Below are 17,873 nucleotides of genomic sequence, written 5' to 3'. Positions count from 1 at the left end.
AAAAGAATTAGGGACACCTGGGGGGCTCAGCAGTTGAGCATCCGCCTTAGGCCCAGGGCATGATCCCAGGGTCCTGGGATCGAGTCCCGCGTCCGGCTCCCTGCATGGAGCCTGCTTCTCCCTCTGCCTGTGTCTCTGCCTCTCTCTGAGTCTCTCATAAATAAATAAAATTAAAAAAAAATAATTCATAGACTCTCAGGAAATCTTATAATTTCCTGAGATTTTAAAGATCAGGTGGTCTTATATCATCTTTCCCTTGGCTGATATTTGAATAATTTTATTTCACCAGTGGCATAAACAGGATGACTCCATACACAGTGCACAGATAAGCTTTAGAAAGTGTGGAAGTGTGTGTAGCCTCCCTAGTGGGGTTACATCGGGGAAAAGTTGTTTTATTTACTTATTCTGGGGTTTTTTTGTTTTTGGGTTTTTTTTAAGATTTATTTATTCCTAACAGACAGAGAGAGGAGGAGGCCCCGGGCTGAGGGCAGCGCTAACGCACTGAGCCACTCAGGTGCCCCGCTTTACTTATTCCTTTAAGAAAGAAAGAAAAGCCCTAAAACCTCGGAACGGCCTCGTTTCGCGTTGGTGCGGCCCAGTGTGAGCTGCGAGGGCAGCGGCGGGATTCCGCGGCGGGTTCTCCTCGGCGGGGGCCGTGCCCGCGGGCAGGAACTAAGGGAGACGGAAGGAGTTAATGTTTTAAAGAGAAGCAAGTGGCGGCAAGAAGAGTTAACTTCTTGGACTTGGGGCGCGACCCTCCCGCGCGAGCCTCGGGCCCGGAGCGGGGCGGGGACTGCGGGAGCCCCGGGAGCCTGAGGTCGGCGCGGCCGCGGCCCCCGCGGGGGTTTCAAGGCGGGACACGCCCCCCGCACCTCGGCCAATCGGGGGCTCGGGGATGGGGCTGGGGGCGGGGCTGGGGCGGGGCTAGCGGGGCGGGGCGGGGCTCGGGGCTGGGGCGGGGAGGGGGAGGGGCTCGGGGCTGGGGGCTGGACTGGGGGCGGGGCTGGAAGCGGGGCTGGGGGGCTGTGGGCGGGGCAAGGGGCAAGGGGCGGGGCTGGAGGTGGGGCGGGGGCTCGGGGCTGGACGGGGGTGAGACTGGAAGCGGGGCTGGAGGCGGGGTGGGGGCGGGGCTCGGGGAGGGGCTGGGGGTGGGGCTGGAGGCGGGGCGAGGGGCAAGGGGCGGGGCTGGGGGCGGGGCTGGAAGCGGGGCTGGGGGCGGGGCTGGGGCTGGAGACGGGGCGAGGGGCAAGGGGTGGGACTGGGCGGGGCTGGAGGCGGGGCTGGAGGCGGGGTGGGGGCGGGGCTGGACTGGGTCTGGGGGCGGGGCTGGAAGCGGGGGCTGGAGGAGGGGCGAGGGGCAAGGGGCGGGGATGGGGGGGCGGGGCTGGACTGGGGGTGGGGCTCGGGGCAGGACGGGGGCGGGGCCGGGGGCGGGGCCGGGGCCGGGGCGGGGCCCGGGGCTGGGGCGGGGTCCAGGGCCGGGGCCGGAGCAGGCGGGGCTTGTCCGCAGTGAGGCGCGGAGGCCCGGGAGGCGGCGCTGTGCCCCGCGGAGGGCGCGCGCGCAGGTGGAGAGGCCCGGCTGGGCCCGGCTTGGGCCGCGGGGTCGGGAATGGCTGCGCGGGGCCGGATGGAGGACGTGAGTGCGCGGAGGAGGAGGGAGGCTGGGCCCGGGACCCCTTTCTTCCCCTGCTGGGTGCGCGGGGCGGGGACTGCGGGGGAAGCCGCCCTGCACCGGTGCGGCCGCAGCGGAGGCGGCGCTTCCCACGCAGGGCGGGCCCGGGGCGCGGGGTCCTGCGACGGGTCGCTCGGGAGGCCGGCGGGTGCGCGGGGCGGGGGGTGCGCGGACGTGGGTCCCCGGGGCGCCCAGCTCGGTGCCGCGCGCCTTCGGCCCCGGAACTGGGAGCCCCACGCTGCGCGCCCGGCCCTCGGCCCTCCGCCCTCCTCCCTCCGCCCTCGGCCCTCCGCCCTCCGCCCTCCTCCCTCCTCCCTCCGGGGCGCTGGGGGCGGGGGCGTCCTGCGGGGCCTCTCCGGCGCGTCCCGGCCTGCGGCTGCCCCCCACCCCCCACCCCCCACCCCACTGCCCAGAAACCCGCCCTGGAGACAACGGGGCGGTGATGACTTGAACGCCAGCGTGATAGGCGTGAAAGGAGTTTTAAGCCGCCCTACCTGGTGGATCCAAGCCAGATCGCTGACAAAACAAAGGCCCGGTGTACAGTCTGCGTAGTACCGAGCGAAACCTTGGCCCAAGTATATTAAAACATTTTTAGAGGAAACATGGCATTGTACCCAGCATTAACTGGTTGCCTCATTGACAGGTAAGGTAATAAAACTGTTACCCTTGAGAAACGCAAAGTTGACATCACCTTAAGGCACTAATTTGGGTTAACACATTAATAGGAATATTACTGTGATCCTGTCACTGATTTAGGGGTGTCAGGCAGGGCACCTAACAGCTGCAGCCCTATAAGAGCTTAGATTCTCATTAAATAGCTTAGATTCTCATTAATAGCGACCATAAATATTCAACTATCTTAACCAGGGCGCCTGGGTGGCCCAGTGGGTTTGGCTCCTGCCTTAGCTCAGGTCATGATCCCAGGGTCTTGGGGGTCAAGACCCCCATGGGGCTCCCTGCTCAGCGGGGAGTCTTCCTTTGCCCCTGCTCCTACTCTCCCCTTGCAGGGGCACGTGCTCTCTCTCTTAAATAGATAAATCTTTTTTAAAAAGTCTCTTAACTAGGAATCAAAACTATTTTTTTATTTTTTTATTTTTAATAGATTTTATTTATCCTTTCATGAGACACGCAGAGGGAGAAGCAGGCTCCATGCACCGGGGAGCCCAACGTGGGACTCCATCCCGGGTCTCCAGGATCACGCCCTGGGCTGAAGGCGGCGCTAAACCGCTGAGCCACCCCCGGGCTGCCCCAAACAATTTTTAATGATAAAACTAAAACTGAATTTTTCTTTTCAGTTGAGAAAATGGAAAACTAACTGTAAGACATGGAAGTACATTTGACATTCATCTACATTTAAAGAAAAAAAATCATTGTTTCTGAATTTTTAAGGGTGAGATTCATAAGCTGACAATGTATGGGAGAAAATCTGAGGAAAATGAGAGACCCTTAGAAAAATGTGTGCAGTAGATGGTTCTTGGTTGATGCTAAGTTACCCCAGGTCCTTGGATCTGTAGCTTTTAGCTTTAGGATGAGTACAATCCTAGAAATCTGTTTCACCAAACGGTTACACACCTAAATCACTTCAGATCCGAGCAGGTTGCCTGTTTTGGGAACTTTGTGGATATGATTCCTACCATTCAGTAAAAAGCTAAAAATATGGTGTGTGCGGTAGGCCTAGACACTTAAAAGAGTTAACAGAGGTAAAGGCTTTTCAGTTAAGGTTCATTGTTTGCAAGCTGTGAAACCAACTCTGCCCACTTTAAAGAAGAAAGGAATTTCTTTGAAATGATCCAGGGGGAATGAACACGTAGGCCTCTGAAAGTGCCGACTCCAAACAAGGGTGGCTGCAGGATCTAAGACTCCTTCAGAGTCTGCCGTGGAATGAACCTGCCCCACCGCGCTCTCCCTTTGATACGTTGCTCACAGAAACAATGGATGGCCCAGCGCTCTTAGGTTCCACCAGGAGCCAGAAGCTCCACCTGGGCCAAGGAGGGTGAAAAGTACTGAAGGATGTTCCCATTGAGACTTAATGCAGAGGTAGACAGTGGATCCCCTGAGGAAATCGAGTTATGGTCACAAAAGAAGAGGAAAGAGATCCACGTGGGCAAAACAGATATTTTGTACAGCTCAAGATGTAGTTATTAATAGTGTAAGGGAAGACATTATTTGGTTTCAGGAATTGTCTTCGCTTTACCTTTCACATGGAGATGGTGGGTTGCCGTCTGAGAGTGATGAGTTGTTTTTGGTCAGGTTACAACATTTCCTGTAGAATCCACAGAGTATTGGGTATAGCCACCAAATACAGGGTGTTTACTGAACATCTAATAAGTGACATAGAGAAGAAACTATATCATAGTCCCCAACCTCCTCGGTGTAGGCAGGTAAGACAAAAGCTACATACGTTAAAAAGGATGTAATACAAGACAGCGTAAGAAACACTCCAAATTATTATTATGAGCAGTACATTTTATAACAGTTTTATAGTGGAAAGGAAACATTTGGCAGGACAGGTTGGTTTTGGTTTTGTTTTTGAGGGAGAGGAGAATCTTAAGCAGGCCCAGCACCCACATGGAGCCCAGTGTGGGGTTTGATCTCGACCTTGAGATCATGACCTGAGTGGAAACCAAGAGTCAGACGCTTAACCAGCTGAGTCACTGAGGCGCCCCAGCAGGACAGGTTTTATGGAGAAGTCTTGAAAGATGAGCTGGATTCTGAAAAAATAAGAGACGATATTTGTGGGGTGCTCCAGAAAGCTCATTTATGCTAGGGGAGGAGGTGCCTCAAAGGGAGGTCAGTGGGAGATACGTGGACGCTAGTCTAACCGTTAGTTTCCAGGCTAGCTGTGTTTAAGTTCTCAGGCCCCAAGGGTTCGAGAAGTTGGACAGCCTCTCGTTCGCCGCACACACGTATTGAGCACCTACTGTGGTGGGTGCTAAAGGTACGGAGAATATGCAGTACAGAGCCTCTGCCCTCGTGAAGTGCGCTCTTCCACCGGGGATTGGATTCATCCTTCTGGCTGAAATGACCAAAAAAACTGTATGTGGTATATGAAACAACACTTTTTGAGATGGTGAGAGTCAGGCAGTGAGGGACAGTGCTGTCCCAGAGGAGGGACCCAGAGTGGCTCGTGCGACCGCCCCAGCTGGCCCCCGTGGGAGAGTGCAGGCCGGGAAGGGCGAGGGCGCCCGGCAGGGGTTGGCTGGCTCTCTGAGCTGTGGAGATGGGGCCGACAGTCTGGGGACACTGAGGCAGCCAGAGTTCACGTGGTGGTAGGAGAGAGGTGCACAGGGGGGACCTGAAATGCGTAGAGTCCCCCTCAGGGCCCCGCAGAGGCCTGCTTGGTACGTGCCCGTGAGGATGCCCCCCGTGGCCTGGAAAAGAGCCTCCTGGGATGATTGGAGAGAGTGGCGCTTGGTGCCCACGCAGGGCCGGCGTCGGGCGAGGCCTCGGTCAGACCGAAAGCTCGGGCGCTCGGGGCGTCGGGGGCTCACGCGGGGCTCCCTCGCGGGCGGAGCCCTGGCAAAGGCCTCGCCTCATCACAAATCTTAAAAGCAAGACCGAGAACGTCAGTGTTTCCCAGTCACTGAGCTGCGTTCGGAGGAGGAAAAGCTCAGGAGCACTGAGGGGAACACAAGGCGGCCCAGCCCGCAGACCGGTCGGGAAGTCCCGCGTGCCCGTGGCGCCCTGGGCCGCAGGCGGCGCCTAACCGCCGAGCCACCCAGGGATCCCCAGCGTCGACTCTGTTTCAATACAGTTGGAAAAATCGTCAAGCGTTGCAAAAGGCAGGGAAGTCTGACCTGGAGGTCCGTTGAAACTGACCGGGAAAGAACGTGCTAGAAGCAGCAAGCAGGAGCCTTAACACGCTCTTAGGACCCTTCCACGTGTTCAGAAGGGTAAAAACCCGTGCGGCAGATCCGAGGTGGGCCCAGTGCGCCCTGGGGACGGGGAAGGCACCTGCTGGACCAAACGGGCAGTAGGAAGCGCGGGAGCAGGGAGAAGCGGGGGTTTTGCTAAGACGGACTGACGGGGGCCAAGGAAGGCAGGCCCGGCCCTCGGGGGCCTGTGGGGCCTGGGAACCGAGCGGGGAGATGGGGGGAGATGAGGGGGTGGGGTGGGAGGGGGTCCCGGCAGGAGCTGGGAAGGGCTTGTGAGGCGAGAGCCAGACTGGCAGTCCCACTCGGGTCTGAGGGTGACCGGGAGGGACTCCGGGTTGGGGGAGAGAGACGTGAATGTTGGTTTTAGGAGACGTGAGCGCAGCTAGAGCTGGCTCGGGTCTGGAGGCTGGGGGGGCGGGGGGGCAAGGCCAGGGGGATGCGGGCCTGGCCGGGGCGGGGGCCGTGCAGCCCGCAGAGGCCTTACCGCCGGGCACACCGTCTCCTGTCCTCTCCCCGCCAAAGTGGGGGTGCAGGCGCCCTTAGAGCTCTGTTTTCCGAGGGGGGAGACCCGCAGAGAGAGGTGAAGGGACCGGGCTCAGCGCGAGGAGAGGAGAAGCGGTAGAGCCCAGCGGTTAGAGCCCTGGGAGCAGTTAGAGCCCTGGGAGCGTGCCTTAAGCATGCACTTCCTGCCGGGCCCTGGTCCCCCCCAGGCTCCCCGAGAACCCCTCCTGCAGAGCCCCCCCACCGCGATCCTAACTGGGCTCCTAACTGGGTCAGGAACGCGGCGCAGATGGGTTTGAAACAGTCTCTCCTCAGATGCTCCCTGGGTGCCAGCCCCCCTCGCCGTTGGGGGGTGACGAGGACAGGCCGGGGCTGTGGGTCTGGTGGCGTCGGCCGGGGTGGCAGGTGGGCAGGCAGCCGGCCGGGACAGCGTGGGGGGAGTGAGCGCAAAGTGCGGGAAGACCCGAGCTGCGGCCACCCAGGGCGCCGTGAGGTGGCCCGGGGCGCGGGGAGGAGGCCCAGACGTCAGCCGAGGGAGCCCGGTGCAGGCTGGGCGCCTGCTGGCTGAGCAGGAGCTGGAGGCGGAGGCCTCTCGAAAAGAGCACAAATAATCAGAATCGTGCCACAGGTTAGGGCAGACCAAGCAGGAAGCTGTGTAGCCTCGGAATGAAAAATAAATTGCAGCGTTAGATGCCTGAGTTTGGAAATTGAGACTCCCGCCTCAGCCCTGAGTTAGGATCCGGATTATTTTTTTTTTTTAATTTTATTTATTTGAGAGAGGATGAGTGAGAGAGAGAGAGAGCGCGCGAAAGAGCGCATGAGTCAGGGGAGGGGCAGAGGCAGAGGAAGGAGCAGACTCTCCGCTGAGCAGGGAGCCCGATGCTGGACTCGATCTCAGGACCCCGGGGTCATGACCTGAGCCCAAGGCAGCCGCTTAATGGACTGGACCACCCAGGCGCCCCAGGCTCCAGATGATTATTTTCATCTTTGTTCTGTGGTGTCCAGAAGCCAACCACAGAACGTGTGTCCCATTCTACCCTTTCCAAGGAGCCGTATCCTCTGTTTGCAGTTGCTCTTCTCAGGCTTCCCTTCTTCCGATGAAATCTCTATTTCCACCTTATTTCAGCCCAATTAGCTCACGTACATTATTTCATCCTGTATGCCTTTATCCGTAGCCTCCCCAATGAAAATGTAATCTTTTGGACAAGGATTCGGTTTTATATTATTTTTTTCATCTTATGGTACCTTATATATAATAGTTTTCAGCAAGGCTCTGAGATTAAGAGATTGTTGTATGCACCAGAGACCTGTTAGTACTATTCTTGCCTGGACATTACCTTTAAATAAGACAAACTGAATTTTTGGGTTGCAGCTCAACCCATCAGCTACCTCAGTGACTTTGCAGCTAGTTGTTTTCATTGAGAATCGGCTATCTATAAACTGAAGTCTCCCAAGGATCTATGAGGGCGATCTGTTTCCTTCTCTAAGGTATTTCTCTAGGGCGCCCAGGTGGCTCAGTCGGTGAGGCGTCTGCCTTCGGCTCAGGTCATGATCCTGGGGTCCTGGGATTAGCCCCATGTTGGGCTCCCTCCTCCAGGAGGAACCTGCTTCTCCCAACCCCTCTGCCTGCCACTCCACCCGCTTATGTGACTCTCTTTCTCTCTCTCTTTCTCCATTAAATAACTAAATAAAATCTTTTCTAAAACTAAAATAAATAAAATATTTCTATCATAACTGAAAGTCCAATAAAGCCTCCAGCAACTTTCCAAAATTTTGTGGAACATAAAGATGTAGTTTAAGAATTGCAACCACAGGTAATTATTTCATCAATAATGTAAGTACTGTTAGATAAATCAACATCTAAGTTTTTAGGACTTAAAGAAAAATGGTTTGTTTGGTCTCGTGATGTATTAGCTCATTTGAAGATATTGAAGTAAGATTTCCTCTATCCATTTGAATACTTGTTTTCACCAATATACATTTAGTAGTTATATACAAGTTTATGATATTTTTAAATTGGGCTTTAAATAGGGAGCATATTTTTCTTGCCTCTAACTTGTGTAATGGTTTTTAAAGCTTTATAGTTTAGTAGATTTGTCTTGGAAACGTAATCTAGAAAGTGGTGATTATATTTTGCTTCTGTTTTTCTGTACCGCAGGGTTCCTTGGATCTCACCCAGAGTATTGAAGATGACCCTCTTCTGGATACCCACCATCTCCCACATCATTCATTACATGCTCATTTTAGACCCAGATTCCATCCTCTTCCTACGGTCATCATAGCAAATCTTCTCTTATTAATACATGTAAGTTGACTGGGATGAAGTAATCCATACAGAGGTGATGTTCTTAAATATATATACGCTCTTCAGAGGGCAGCTTGGCTACATCTGCAACATTTAAAATGTGCATCCTTTTTTACTTATCTTTCTACTTCAAAGAATTTATAGATATATTTGCATATGTGTAAGAATGTTTTAATCATGTTGTCTGTAATATCAAGATATTGCAACTATCACCATTCAGAGGACACTTTGTATGACCCATCCATATGAAGGAGCGCTCTGCAACATTTGAAAAAGAAACAGGGTGGACGTGTATATATTAATTAGACTAGCCTTCACACTTACATTGTTGAGTGTCTACAAACACAGATTTACGGCAGTGTGCACAGAACGTTCCTATTTGCACATTTTAAAAGATAATTGAGAGGGCTGGTGTGCACGTATATTCCCATATATAAACAGAAAATTTCTAGAACCATTCGCAAGATCCTTTTAACACTAGTTGCTACTGAGGTGGAGGACTGAGGGCCTTGTAGAAGGCACCTGATATATTTTAGGACTGAGGGCCTTGTAGAAGGCACCTGATATATTTTAGTATTTGCATTTTGTACTATTTGAAGGTTTTTTTTTTTTTTTGAAGGTTTTTTTTAACCACATGCATATATTACTTTTTCAGTTATTAAAAAAAAGATGTAGATAAATCTATGTTGACACAGAAATTTATCAATTTATCTACACTTAGGAAGTAATGTTAAGCAGGGATATCAGGTTGCAGCAGAACAATAAGTAGTGTTGCCCCATATTTTAAGCAATGATAAAATTACAGATGTCTGGGGTTTTTGTTTTTGTTTTTTTCCTTGGGAAGAGAGCATGAATGGTGGGGAGGCAGGCAGAGAGAGAGGGAAAGAGAGACTCCTAAGCAGACTCCATGCTCAGCATGTAGCCCAAAACGGGGCTTGACCCCACAACCCTGAGACCATGACCTAAGCTGAAATCAAGAGTGGGATGCCCAACCAAGTAAGCCACCCTGGTGCCCCAAATATCTGGGGATTTTTAAAAACACATGTATTGCAACTAGTAGGTAACTAGTAGGTAATCACATAGACACAAAAAGAAACTCCTAGAGAGAAAAACAAAAAACCCTGTATGTGCAAATGGTCTTGTAGGCTTATTGATGGCTCTGCATCTAGTCTGTTAATTATCTCCATTTTGGTTGTTGAGATCTGAAGCACTAGAGGATGTGTTCTTGCTACAATGTGAAAAATCAAGAGGGCAAATTCTTAGCAATCCCAAGTGTTTATGAGGAGAATGAATGTGGCTCATTGACTTGTTCAGATGCTGTTCCAGTGACACACACTGTGTAGACGTGTACTCAGAGCTGAATACCCTGAGGAGAGAGGTGCATCCTTCTTCCCTGTGCAGATCTATTAAGTGTGGTGTGCTTCTGCTATGGCTTCCTGATCCCCAGATTAGCAACTGAAGCACTTCCTTCCTGGTGCCACCATGTGCAGATGTGGCCTCCTGGTCCCTGGATTGTGGCCTGTTTTTTTCTTCCTTTTTTTTATAACATACTCTTTAATTTGTGCAACACACTCTTTGTGTATATATTCCCCGAACATACACACACACAAACATGCACACATACCATTTTGAAAAACCTTTTTATATTAAACTGCTTGTCTATGATACTATGGGATTAATTGCCCTAATTTTAGGACTAAGAAAATCTTGTGTTAAAAAAAGAACAAGAAAAAATACCAGCATTACCCAGACACCAAAAGCAGATAAAGACACCACCAAAAAAGAGAGCTACAGGCCAATACCTCTGATGAACGTAGATGCAAAAATCCCCAACAAAATACTAGCAAACCAAATCCAACAATACATTATATCATTCACCACAATTGAGGGATTTATTCCTGGGTTGCAAGGATGGTCCAATATTTGCAAATCATGATACATCACATTAATTTTTTTAAAAGGATGAGAACCACATAATCATTTCAATAGATACAGAAAAAAAAAAAAAAAACATTTGACAAAGTACAACATCCATTCATGATAAAAATCCTCAACAAAATCAGTTTAGAAGGAACATACCTCAACATAGTAGAGTCCATCTATGAAAAACCCACAGCTAACATCCTAAATGGGGAAAAAAACTAAGCTTCTTTACAGTCAAAAACGAGACAGGGATGTCCACTCTCACCACTTCTATTTAATGTAATACTAGCTAATACTAATGAAGTCTTAGCCTCAGCAGTCAGACAACAAAAAGAAATAAAAGGCATCCAGATTGGCAAGGAAGAAGTCAAACTTTTATTTTGCACATGACATGATACTATATGTAGAAAACCTGAAAGACTCCACCAGAAAACTGCTAAAAGTGATAAACGAATTCAGTAGTCACAGGATACAAAATCAATGTGCAGAAATCTGTTGCATTTCTATACACCAATAGTGGAGCAGCAGAAAGAGAAATCAAGGAATCTATCCCATTTACAATTGCACCACAAACCATAAGATACCCAGGAATAAACCTAACCAAAGAGATGAAAAACTTATACTCTGAAAACTATAAAACACTGATGAGAAATTGAAAATGCCATAGAGAAATGGAGAGGCATTCCATGCTCATGGATTGGAAGAACAAATATTGTTAAAATGTCTGTACTACCCCAAACAATCTACATATTTAATGCAATCCCTATCAGAACACCCGCAGCATTTTTCACAGAGCTAGAACAAACAATCCTAAAATTTGTATGGAGCCACAAAAGACCCCCAAAGAGCCAGGGTAGCCTTGAAAAGGAAAAACAAAGTTGGAGGCATCACAACTCAGACTTCAAGTTCTATTACAAAGCTGTGGTGACCAAAACAGTATGGTACTGGCACAAAAATAGACACATAGATCAGTGGAACGGAATAGAGAGCCAAGAAATGAATTATATGATCAATTAATCTTTGACAAAACAGGAAAGAATATTCAATGGGGAAAAGACAGTCTCTTCAACACATGATGTTGGGAAAACTGGTCAGCTCTGCGCAAAAGAATGAAACTGGACCACTTTCTTACACCATACACAAAAATAGACTCAAAATGGATTAAAGACCTAAATGTGAGCCCAGAAACGATAGACCTCCTAGAAAAGAGCACAGACAATTTCTCTGACATCGACCATAGCAACACTTTTCTAGATATGTCTCCTGAGGCCAGAAACATAAAAGCAAAAACATATATATATATTGAGACTACATCAAAATAAAAAGCTTTTGGGGACGCCTGGGTGGCTCAGTGGTTGAGCATCTGCCTTCAGCTCAGGACGTGATCCCAGGATCCTGGGTTCGAGTCCCACATCAGACTCCCTGCAGGGAGCCTGCTTTTCCCTCTGCCTGTGTTTCTGCCTCTCTCTCTGTGTCTCTCATGAATAAATAAATAAAATCTTAAAAAAAAAAAAAGCTTCTGCACAGCAAAGGAAATAATCAACAAAACTAAAAGACAACCTATGGGATGGAAGAAGATGTTTGTAAATGTGACATACCCAATTAAGGGTTAGTATACAAAATATAATAAGAACTTATACATCTCAAACACCCAAAAAACAAATAATCCAATCAAGAAATGGGCAGAGGACACAAACAGACATTTCTCCAAAGAAGACACACACACGGCCGGCCAACAGACAGGTGAAAAGATGCTCAACGTCACTGATCGTCTGGGATATGCAGATCAAAACCACAATGAGATACCACCTCACACCTGTCAGATTGGCTAAAATCAACAACACAAGAAAACAGCAGGTGTTGGAGAGGATGCGGAGAAAGGGAACCCTCTTACAACGTTGGTGGGAATGGGAACTGGTGCAGCCGCTCCGGAAAACTGGAGATTTCTCAAGAAGTTAAAAATAGAGCTGCCCTATGACCCAGCAGTTGCACTGCTGGGGATTTACCCAAAGAATACAAAAACACTAATTCAAAGGGATAACAAGCACCCCAATATTTATAGAAGCATTATCTGTAACTGCCAAATTATGGAAACTGCCCCAAAAAACTTCCTTATTGTAACAAGTAAAACATTACCAAAGCAAACAAAGATAAAATCCTATCTTCCCTTTTCGCTACTTTAGTCTTTCTCCCTGAGTTAATAAATGAATGTATCTTACTGCTTTTTTTAAAAAAATCATACAAATATATACCAAAAGACGGGCTGCCTGGGTAGCTCCGTTGTTTAAGTGACCAACTCTTGATCGCAGCTCAGGTCTTGATCTCAGGGTCCTGTGTTCAGCCTCGTGTTGATGGGGCTCTGCGCTGGGCATGGAGACTACCTAAATACACACAGATTAGCACATATGTAAGGATTTCTCCCATTTCTTCCACCCACCCCCAGGTGGATAATACAGTATTTATTACTCTGCAGTGGGGTTTCCCAAACCTGAGCATGTGACAGATTCCCTGGCAAGCTTGTTAAACTAGATTGTTTGGCGGATGCTCCCAGAGATTTTGATTCTGCTGGTTGGGGTGGGATCTGAGAATTTGCATTTTTGACGAGTCCCCTGTGATGCCGATTGTGCTGGTGTGTGCACCACACCTTGAACTACTACTCGACAACTTTTTTTTTTTAATCTCAACATACAGACATCCATCCAAATTAATACAGGGAAACTTAGTAAATTCTTTCATAGCTGAAAAACATTCTGCTGTAGGAGTAGATGTATCTTAATTTATGAAGCATCCTGCTATGGATGAACACGCATCCTTGGGCACTTTGCAGTTTTTTGCAAATACAGAGAATATTGCAGTAAATATTTGTAGCCATAGAACCCTCTGTCCTGATGGTTTTACTTCTAATGGGTCGAGTCCTTAGGACAGTAGTACTGTGTCAAGCTGCTTCCAAATTCTTTTTCCACATCTATTCCCAGACCAGTCAGCAATATATGAGAAAGTCCATTTGCCTCTATTTTGACACCGATCTCAAATTTTTGTCAATCTAATTGGATAGCTATTTTTGTTCTCTTAAAACTGAAACTAGAAGTAAAGCTTTTTAAACCCTGATTTTAATTACCTTTGATGCACTAAATTAACTGTTTTTACTCTTTTCAATAAAAGAGAAGTGGGAAAGAAATTGTGTAACATGAACTATTTGATGGGTTTGGGGGTAGCTTTTCTTTTTTTAAAGATTTTATTTATTTATTCATGAGAAACAGAGAGAGAGAGGCAGAGACACAGGCAGTGGGAGAAGCAAGCTCCATGTAGGGAACCCGATGCAGGACTCTAGGATCATGCCCTGGGCTGAAGGTGGCGCTAAACCGCTGAGCCACTGGGGCTGCCCGGGGGTAGCTTTTCTTATTTATGATTTGTTTCCAAAATTTCTGCAAATTTTTCTCCAAATTTTGTTTAAAACGTTTGTAAAATGGTTTTAAGAAGAAGTTGTTTTAAAATTCATTTATAGGGCAGCCCGCGTGGCTCAGCGGTTTAGCGCTGCCTTCGGCCCAGGGCATGATCCTGGAGACCCGGGACCGAGTCCCACGTCGGGCTCCCTGCATGGAGCCTGCTTCTCCCTCTGCCTGTGTCTCTGCCTCTCTCTCTCTCTCTCTCTCTCTCTCTGAGTCTCTCATGAATAAATAAATAAAATCTTTTTAAAATAAATAAAATAAAATTCATTTATAAAAATAGGATAGCAAAAGTCATAGATAGGAGTATGTGAGTATGTGCTGGGATGGTGATAATCATTTCTTAATTCCAATTATTGAATTTTAATCCGACTGCTTTCCTTTCCACAGGTTGTATTTGTCATTTTAGCATTTTTAACAGGTATACTTTGTTCTTACCCTAATCCAATTGAGGACAAGTGCCCAGGAAACTATACCAACCCACTGAAAGTTCAGACAGTCATAATCCTTGGGAAGGTTATCTTGTGGATCCTGCATTTCCTTCTTGAGCGCTACATCCAGTATCACCACAACAAAGTGAGAAACCGGGGCTACACCATGATCTACCTGTCGACCAGGCACCTGAAAGGACTCACGCTGCTGATCCACTCCACTGGTGAGTCTGGCTCAGCTTGTCTGTCTGTGGCTTGCTTGCGCGGCAGAAATTCCAGCAGAAAGCAAACGTGACGGTTGACTTTATAATCAAATATATGCTCTCAGTTTTGTGAGAATGATGTGTGTTGTGGCCACTAAAATTCGGATCACCTTAATGTCTTGAAGCTTTTTTAATAAATATATTTAGTCTTAATTTTCCGTTGACATCTGTGCTTGTGATCATAGGGGAGGGGAGGGAAAAGAATGTACCTCTATCCTTCTAGGTAGATTTTTGGCTGATAATAAAAGACACTGTAATAAAAGACAGTATCACAAGAGGAAAACGACCAGGAGTTTACTAGCCTGCGCACCTCCTGTGTGCATGGGAGAGAACCAAGAAGACTGAGCAACTCTCCAAAATGGGCCAAGTCACCACCTTAAACACCACCTCCAGTTAAAGAGTGGAGACGGTGGCGGGTGGGGAGGTTGGAGGAGTTTTGCGAGGCTGCCAGGAGAAGCACTGTCCACAGGGGTAAGATTGTTGTGCAGATTACTGCATTCTCAGTCGGTAATAGTTTCTAGAAATTTAAAGTCCTCCTTCTCTCCCCGGTACAGAGAGGGGGACATGCTTACAAAATGTAGTTTTCCCCCATCAATGTCTCTTACAAAAGAGATCTTTTCACTTCTACTCAGCTTTCAGAGCTTCACCTGCTTAAAATAATCAGCTTAAAATAATCCTTTTGCGGAAAAAGCATATTTTGGGGTGGCATTGTCTGCCACCTGCCCCCCATCATTATGAACACGGGGTCCGTGTGATGTAGGAAAGACGTTAGGGTTCAGAGCTGACGGCTGAGAAAGAATTCTTGAGACATCTTTGGTGCAAAAAGGTGGTTTTATTAAAGCAGTGGGGGACAGGACCCATGGGCATTACGTACGTTCGGGTTGGAGGGGTTAGGGAGAGCGGAAGTCTCTGAAGAATCTTGGAAGCGGGGTTTCCAGGATCCTGAGGGGGCTGGCTATTGTTAGGAAAGGTCTTTTATTGGACACCTGGCTGGCTCAGCGGTTGAGCCTCTGCCTTCAGCTCAGGGCGTGACCCCAGGGTCCCAGGATCGAGTACCGCATCGGGCTCCCTGCATGGAGCCTGCTTCTTCCCTTGCCTGTGTCTCTGCCTCTCTCTCTGGGTCTCTCATGAATAAATAAGTAAAATCTTAAAAAAAAAAAAAGAAGAAGAAGAAGAAGAAAGGTCATTTATTGCTGTTTAGTAAAAACTCGGTCATGAGACCCTCAGATGCATATCGGCAGGCCACGTGCTTGGGGGACGGTAGCCAGCATCTGTCTTGGAGGCCAGAGCCTAAGGGAGTCTCCTAAGGAACCTTCCTGTTAAAGTCGCTTACAGGCCCCTGGGCGTCGGGCTAAGACTACCCGTCACCGCCAGCAAAGTATTAACATCGAGGCAGCTGCGTCCCTAGAGGGAGGTCACTCTGCCTGTGTCAAGGACTTGTCAATGGGCTGTAAGTAGTAAGGAAATTTAATCATTTTTCTTCCGTTTTGGTCCCCACATCACGCGTATCTCCCTGTGTCTAACGTGGACTCCCGTGCCCTTTCCACGGGAGCAGCCTGCTTCATCACGAGAAGCTGCAGAGCTGCTGCTCTTTGGTACTTGTAGGGTAAGAGGACGTAATTGCTTCACTTTCATGAGATGCTGTATTTTTCTTGTGGTGACAGAGCCTGTTAGAAAATAAGGTGCATTATGCAAAATGGAAAACTTGAAAAACTTTATGAAGGCGAGATCAGAAAGTCCATATGGGACTTAGCTGCATTCATGCCTCTTTTGTTCATCGTTGCAAACGTTTCCTTTATTTTTACTTTTGAAGATCTTGCTCATTTGAGGAAGAGTGAGTGAGAAAGAGCTCGAGCAGGGGCGCGGGGAGGGGGAGAAGCAGAGTCCCCTGATGAGCAGGGGGCCGCACGCAGGGCTGCGATCCAGGACCCCGGGATCCTGAGCTGAGCCCGCGGCAGGCAGACATGTAACTGACCGAGCCCCCCGAGGTGTCCCTGTTGTCACAGACATTTTACAGGCTGGATGGAATTACATTGAGCTTCTTTGGGTATTTTTGCCGTGGTGCTAGAAATCTCTACCTTTTCAAAAGACCCTCTTTTTTGGTTTGAGTCCAGAATAAACAGACGTTTTGAAACCAGATTGGAAATCAAAATTAATCCCCCCCCCCCCCCCCAGAAAAACGGCTCTACGGAATTTAATGTTTATTTTTCTCTGTGCGCTGTTAATACATCTGCTTGGGGCAGGCTGCTCGAGGCCGGGCGCTGTCAGTGGGGGCCGCAGGGTCGGCTGCAGCAGAGGAGGGCGCATCTTGGGGCCTGGCTCCCCTTCCCCGCCCCGGGGGAGCTCGACTAGGCCGCGGCCAGCAGGTGCCGCTGGAACCTTTCCTCCCACAAAGGGCACAGCAGAAACGCCTTTTTACCTTAAAGGCCTCGATGCCTTGTGAGCGGGGAAGCTGGGTGTCGGGCCGCCCTGGAGCTGGGGTCCCCGAGGCCCGAGGTCTAGCTCCCGGGACCCCTTGTGTCACCGAGCAACTGGACCCCGACTTCAGCCCCAGATGGTGTCACGTTCATGTCGCTCAGACCAGGACCCGGGGAATCAGGGACCTGGGGCCATGCGCCCCGAGCTTCCACTCGCCCGGGGTCTGGGCCTCGCATCTGAGAGTCGCGGGGCCTGGGCGCCTGGCACCGTCGTGGCTGCGGCTGGGGCGGTGTCCTGGGGTGACCAGCCCCGTCCTGATGCCCACCCGCTGTGGGGGGGTCGCGCTGTGTCCACACCCGCGGTGGCCGCCAGCAGCTGGCTGTGGCCTGGTTCTGCTGTGGGGCTGTCGTGGACGCCGCCTCCTCCAGGCGGCCCCCCGGGCCCTTGCAGCCGTGGCCAGGTTCCAGGCAGCCCCCCAGGCCCTCACAGCTATGACCCAGTTCACTGTCGGCCCTTCGTGGACGCCGCCTCCTCCAGGCAGACCCCCGGCCCTCGCAGCCACAGCCCGCCAGCCGCCCCACTCGGGCCCTTCCTTTCCTCCTGTGCCGCTGCCCCCAAGTCCGAGGAAGGCGGCCAGGGGTCTTCGGAGGCCGCGGGGCCCTCGGGGTTGGGGCGGGGCCGGGAGCCCGCGGGGCAGACCTGAGCCAGGCCACCCGGTGACGCCGCCCTGCGGACCCGAGGTTGGGCGCAGGCGGGCCCAGGTTCTGGGGGTGCGGCGGGGGGGGGGGTGTGGACCGGGGTTCCCAGGGACACCGCACCCGACACTGTCCATGCGCCGGGGCCGCGGTCCCTGCCCGCCAGGCCGTCGTCAATTATTTTATAAAACAGAAAATAGTAACAATCATTTCTTTAAGAAAATCCGGCGTCTTATGTGATTGTCTCGTGGGGCATCGTCAGCTGCGGGCCGTGTGGGCTTCGTCCTCAAGGAGCAGCCTTGGCTGATTGCGCTGGGGGGGCTCGGCATGTGGGGGGGCGTGCA

At 50.2% G+C, this 17,873-nt stretch overlaps 1 protein-coding gene and 1 long non-coding RNA gene across 5 annotated transcripts in view; one reads left to right on the top strand and one right to left on the bottom strand.

The window, feature by feature from the left end:
- The first annotated feature begins 1,493 nt into the window (after positions 1-1,493).
- Positions 1,494-17,873, top strand: part of TMEM192 (transmembrane protein 192) — a 36,340-nt gene continuing 19,960 nt past the window's right edge. The window contains exons 1-3 of one of the 2 annotated variants that reach the window (XM_077846564.1): positions 1,494-1,636; positions 8,207-8,353; positions 14,113-14,377. In XM_077846564.1, coding sequence (XP_077702690.1) covers positions 1,610-1,636; positions 8,207-8,353; positions 14,113-14,377 — 439 coding nt within the window. In that variant the 5' untranslated portion in view covers positions 1,494-1,609. Of the gene's footprint in view, positions 1,637-6,293; positions 6,454-8,206; positions 8,354-14,112; positions 14,378-17,873 lie in introns of those variants that run through there. The other variant, XM_077846563.1, reaches the window with a different exon arrangement.
- On the bottom strand, positions 3,874-6,530 carry LOC144282655 (uncharacterized). Of its 3 annotated transcripts, none has more exons than XR_013351151.1 (4): positions 6,032-6,211; positions 5,018-5,626; positions 4,495-4,684; positions 3,874-4,383 (listed from the first exon to the last, which is right to left on the bottom strand). It is a non-coding gene; the product is annotated as an uncharacterized LOC144282655 (long non-coding RNA). The 3 variants fall into 3 exon arrangements; XR_013351153.1 differs by lacking the exon at positions 6,032-6,211 and adding an exon at positions 6,317-6,530 and having other exon boundaries at positions 3,875-4,383; positions 5,018-5,412; XR_013351152.1 differs by having other exon boundaries at positions 3,879-4,383; positions 4,495-4,688; positions 5,470-5,626; positions 6,032-6,195.

Source organism: Canis aureus, chromosome 13 (genome assembly GCF_053574225.1).
Source record: "Canis aureus isolate CA01 chromosome 13, VMU_Caureus_v.1.0, whole genome shotgun sequence".
Classification (NCBI taxonomy): domain Eukaryota; kingdom Metazoa; phylum Chordata; class Mammalia; order Carnivora; family Canidae; genus Canis; species Canis aureus.
Note: the sequence above shows the minus strand (reverse complement) of the source record. Positions and strands in the feature narration are given on the sequence as shown.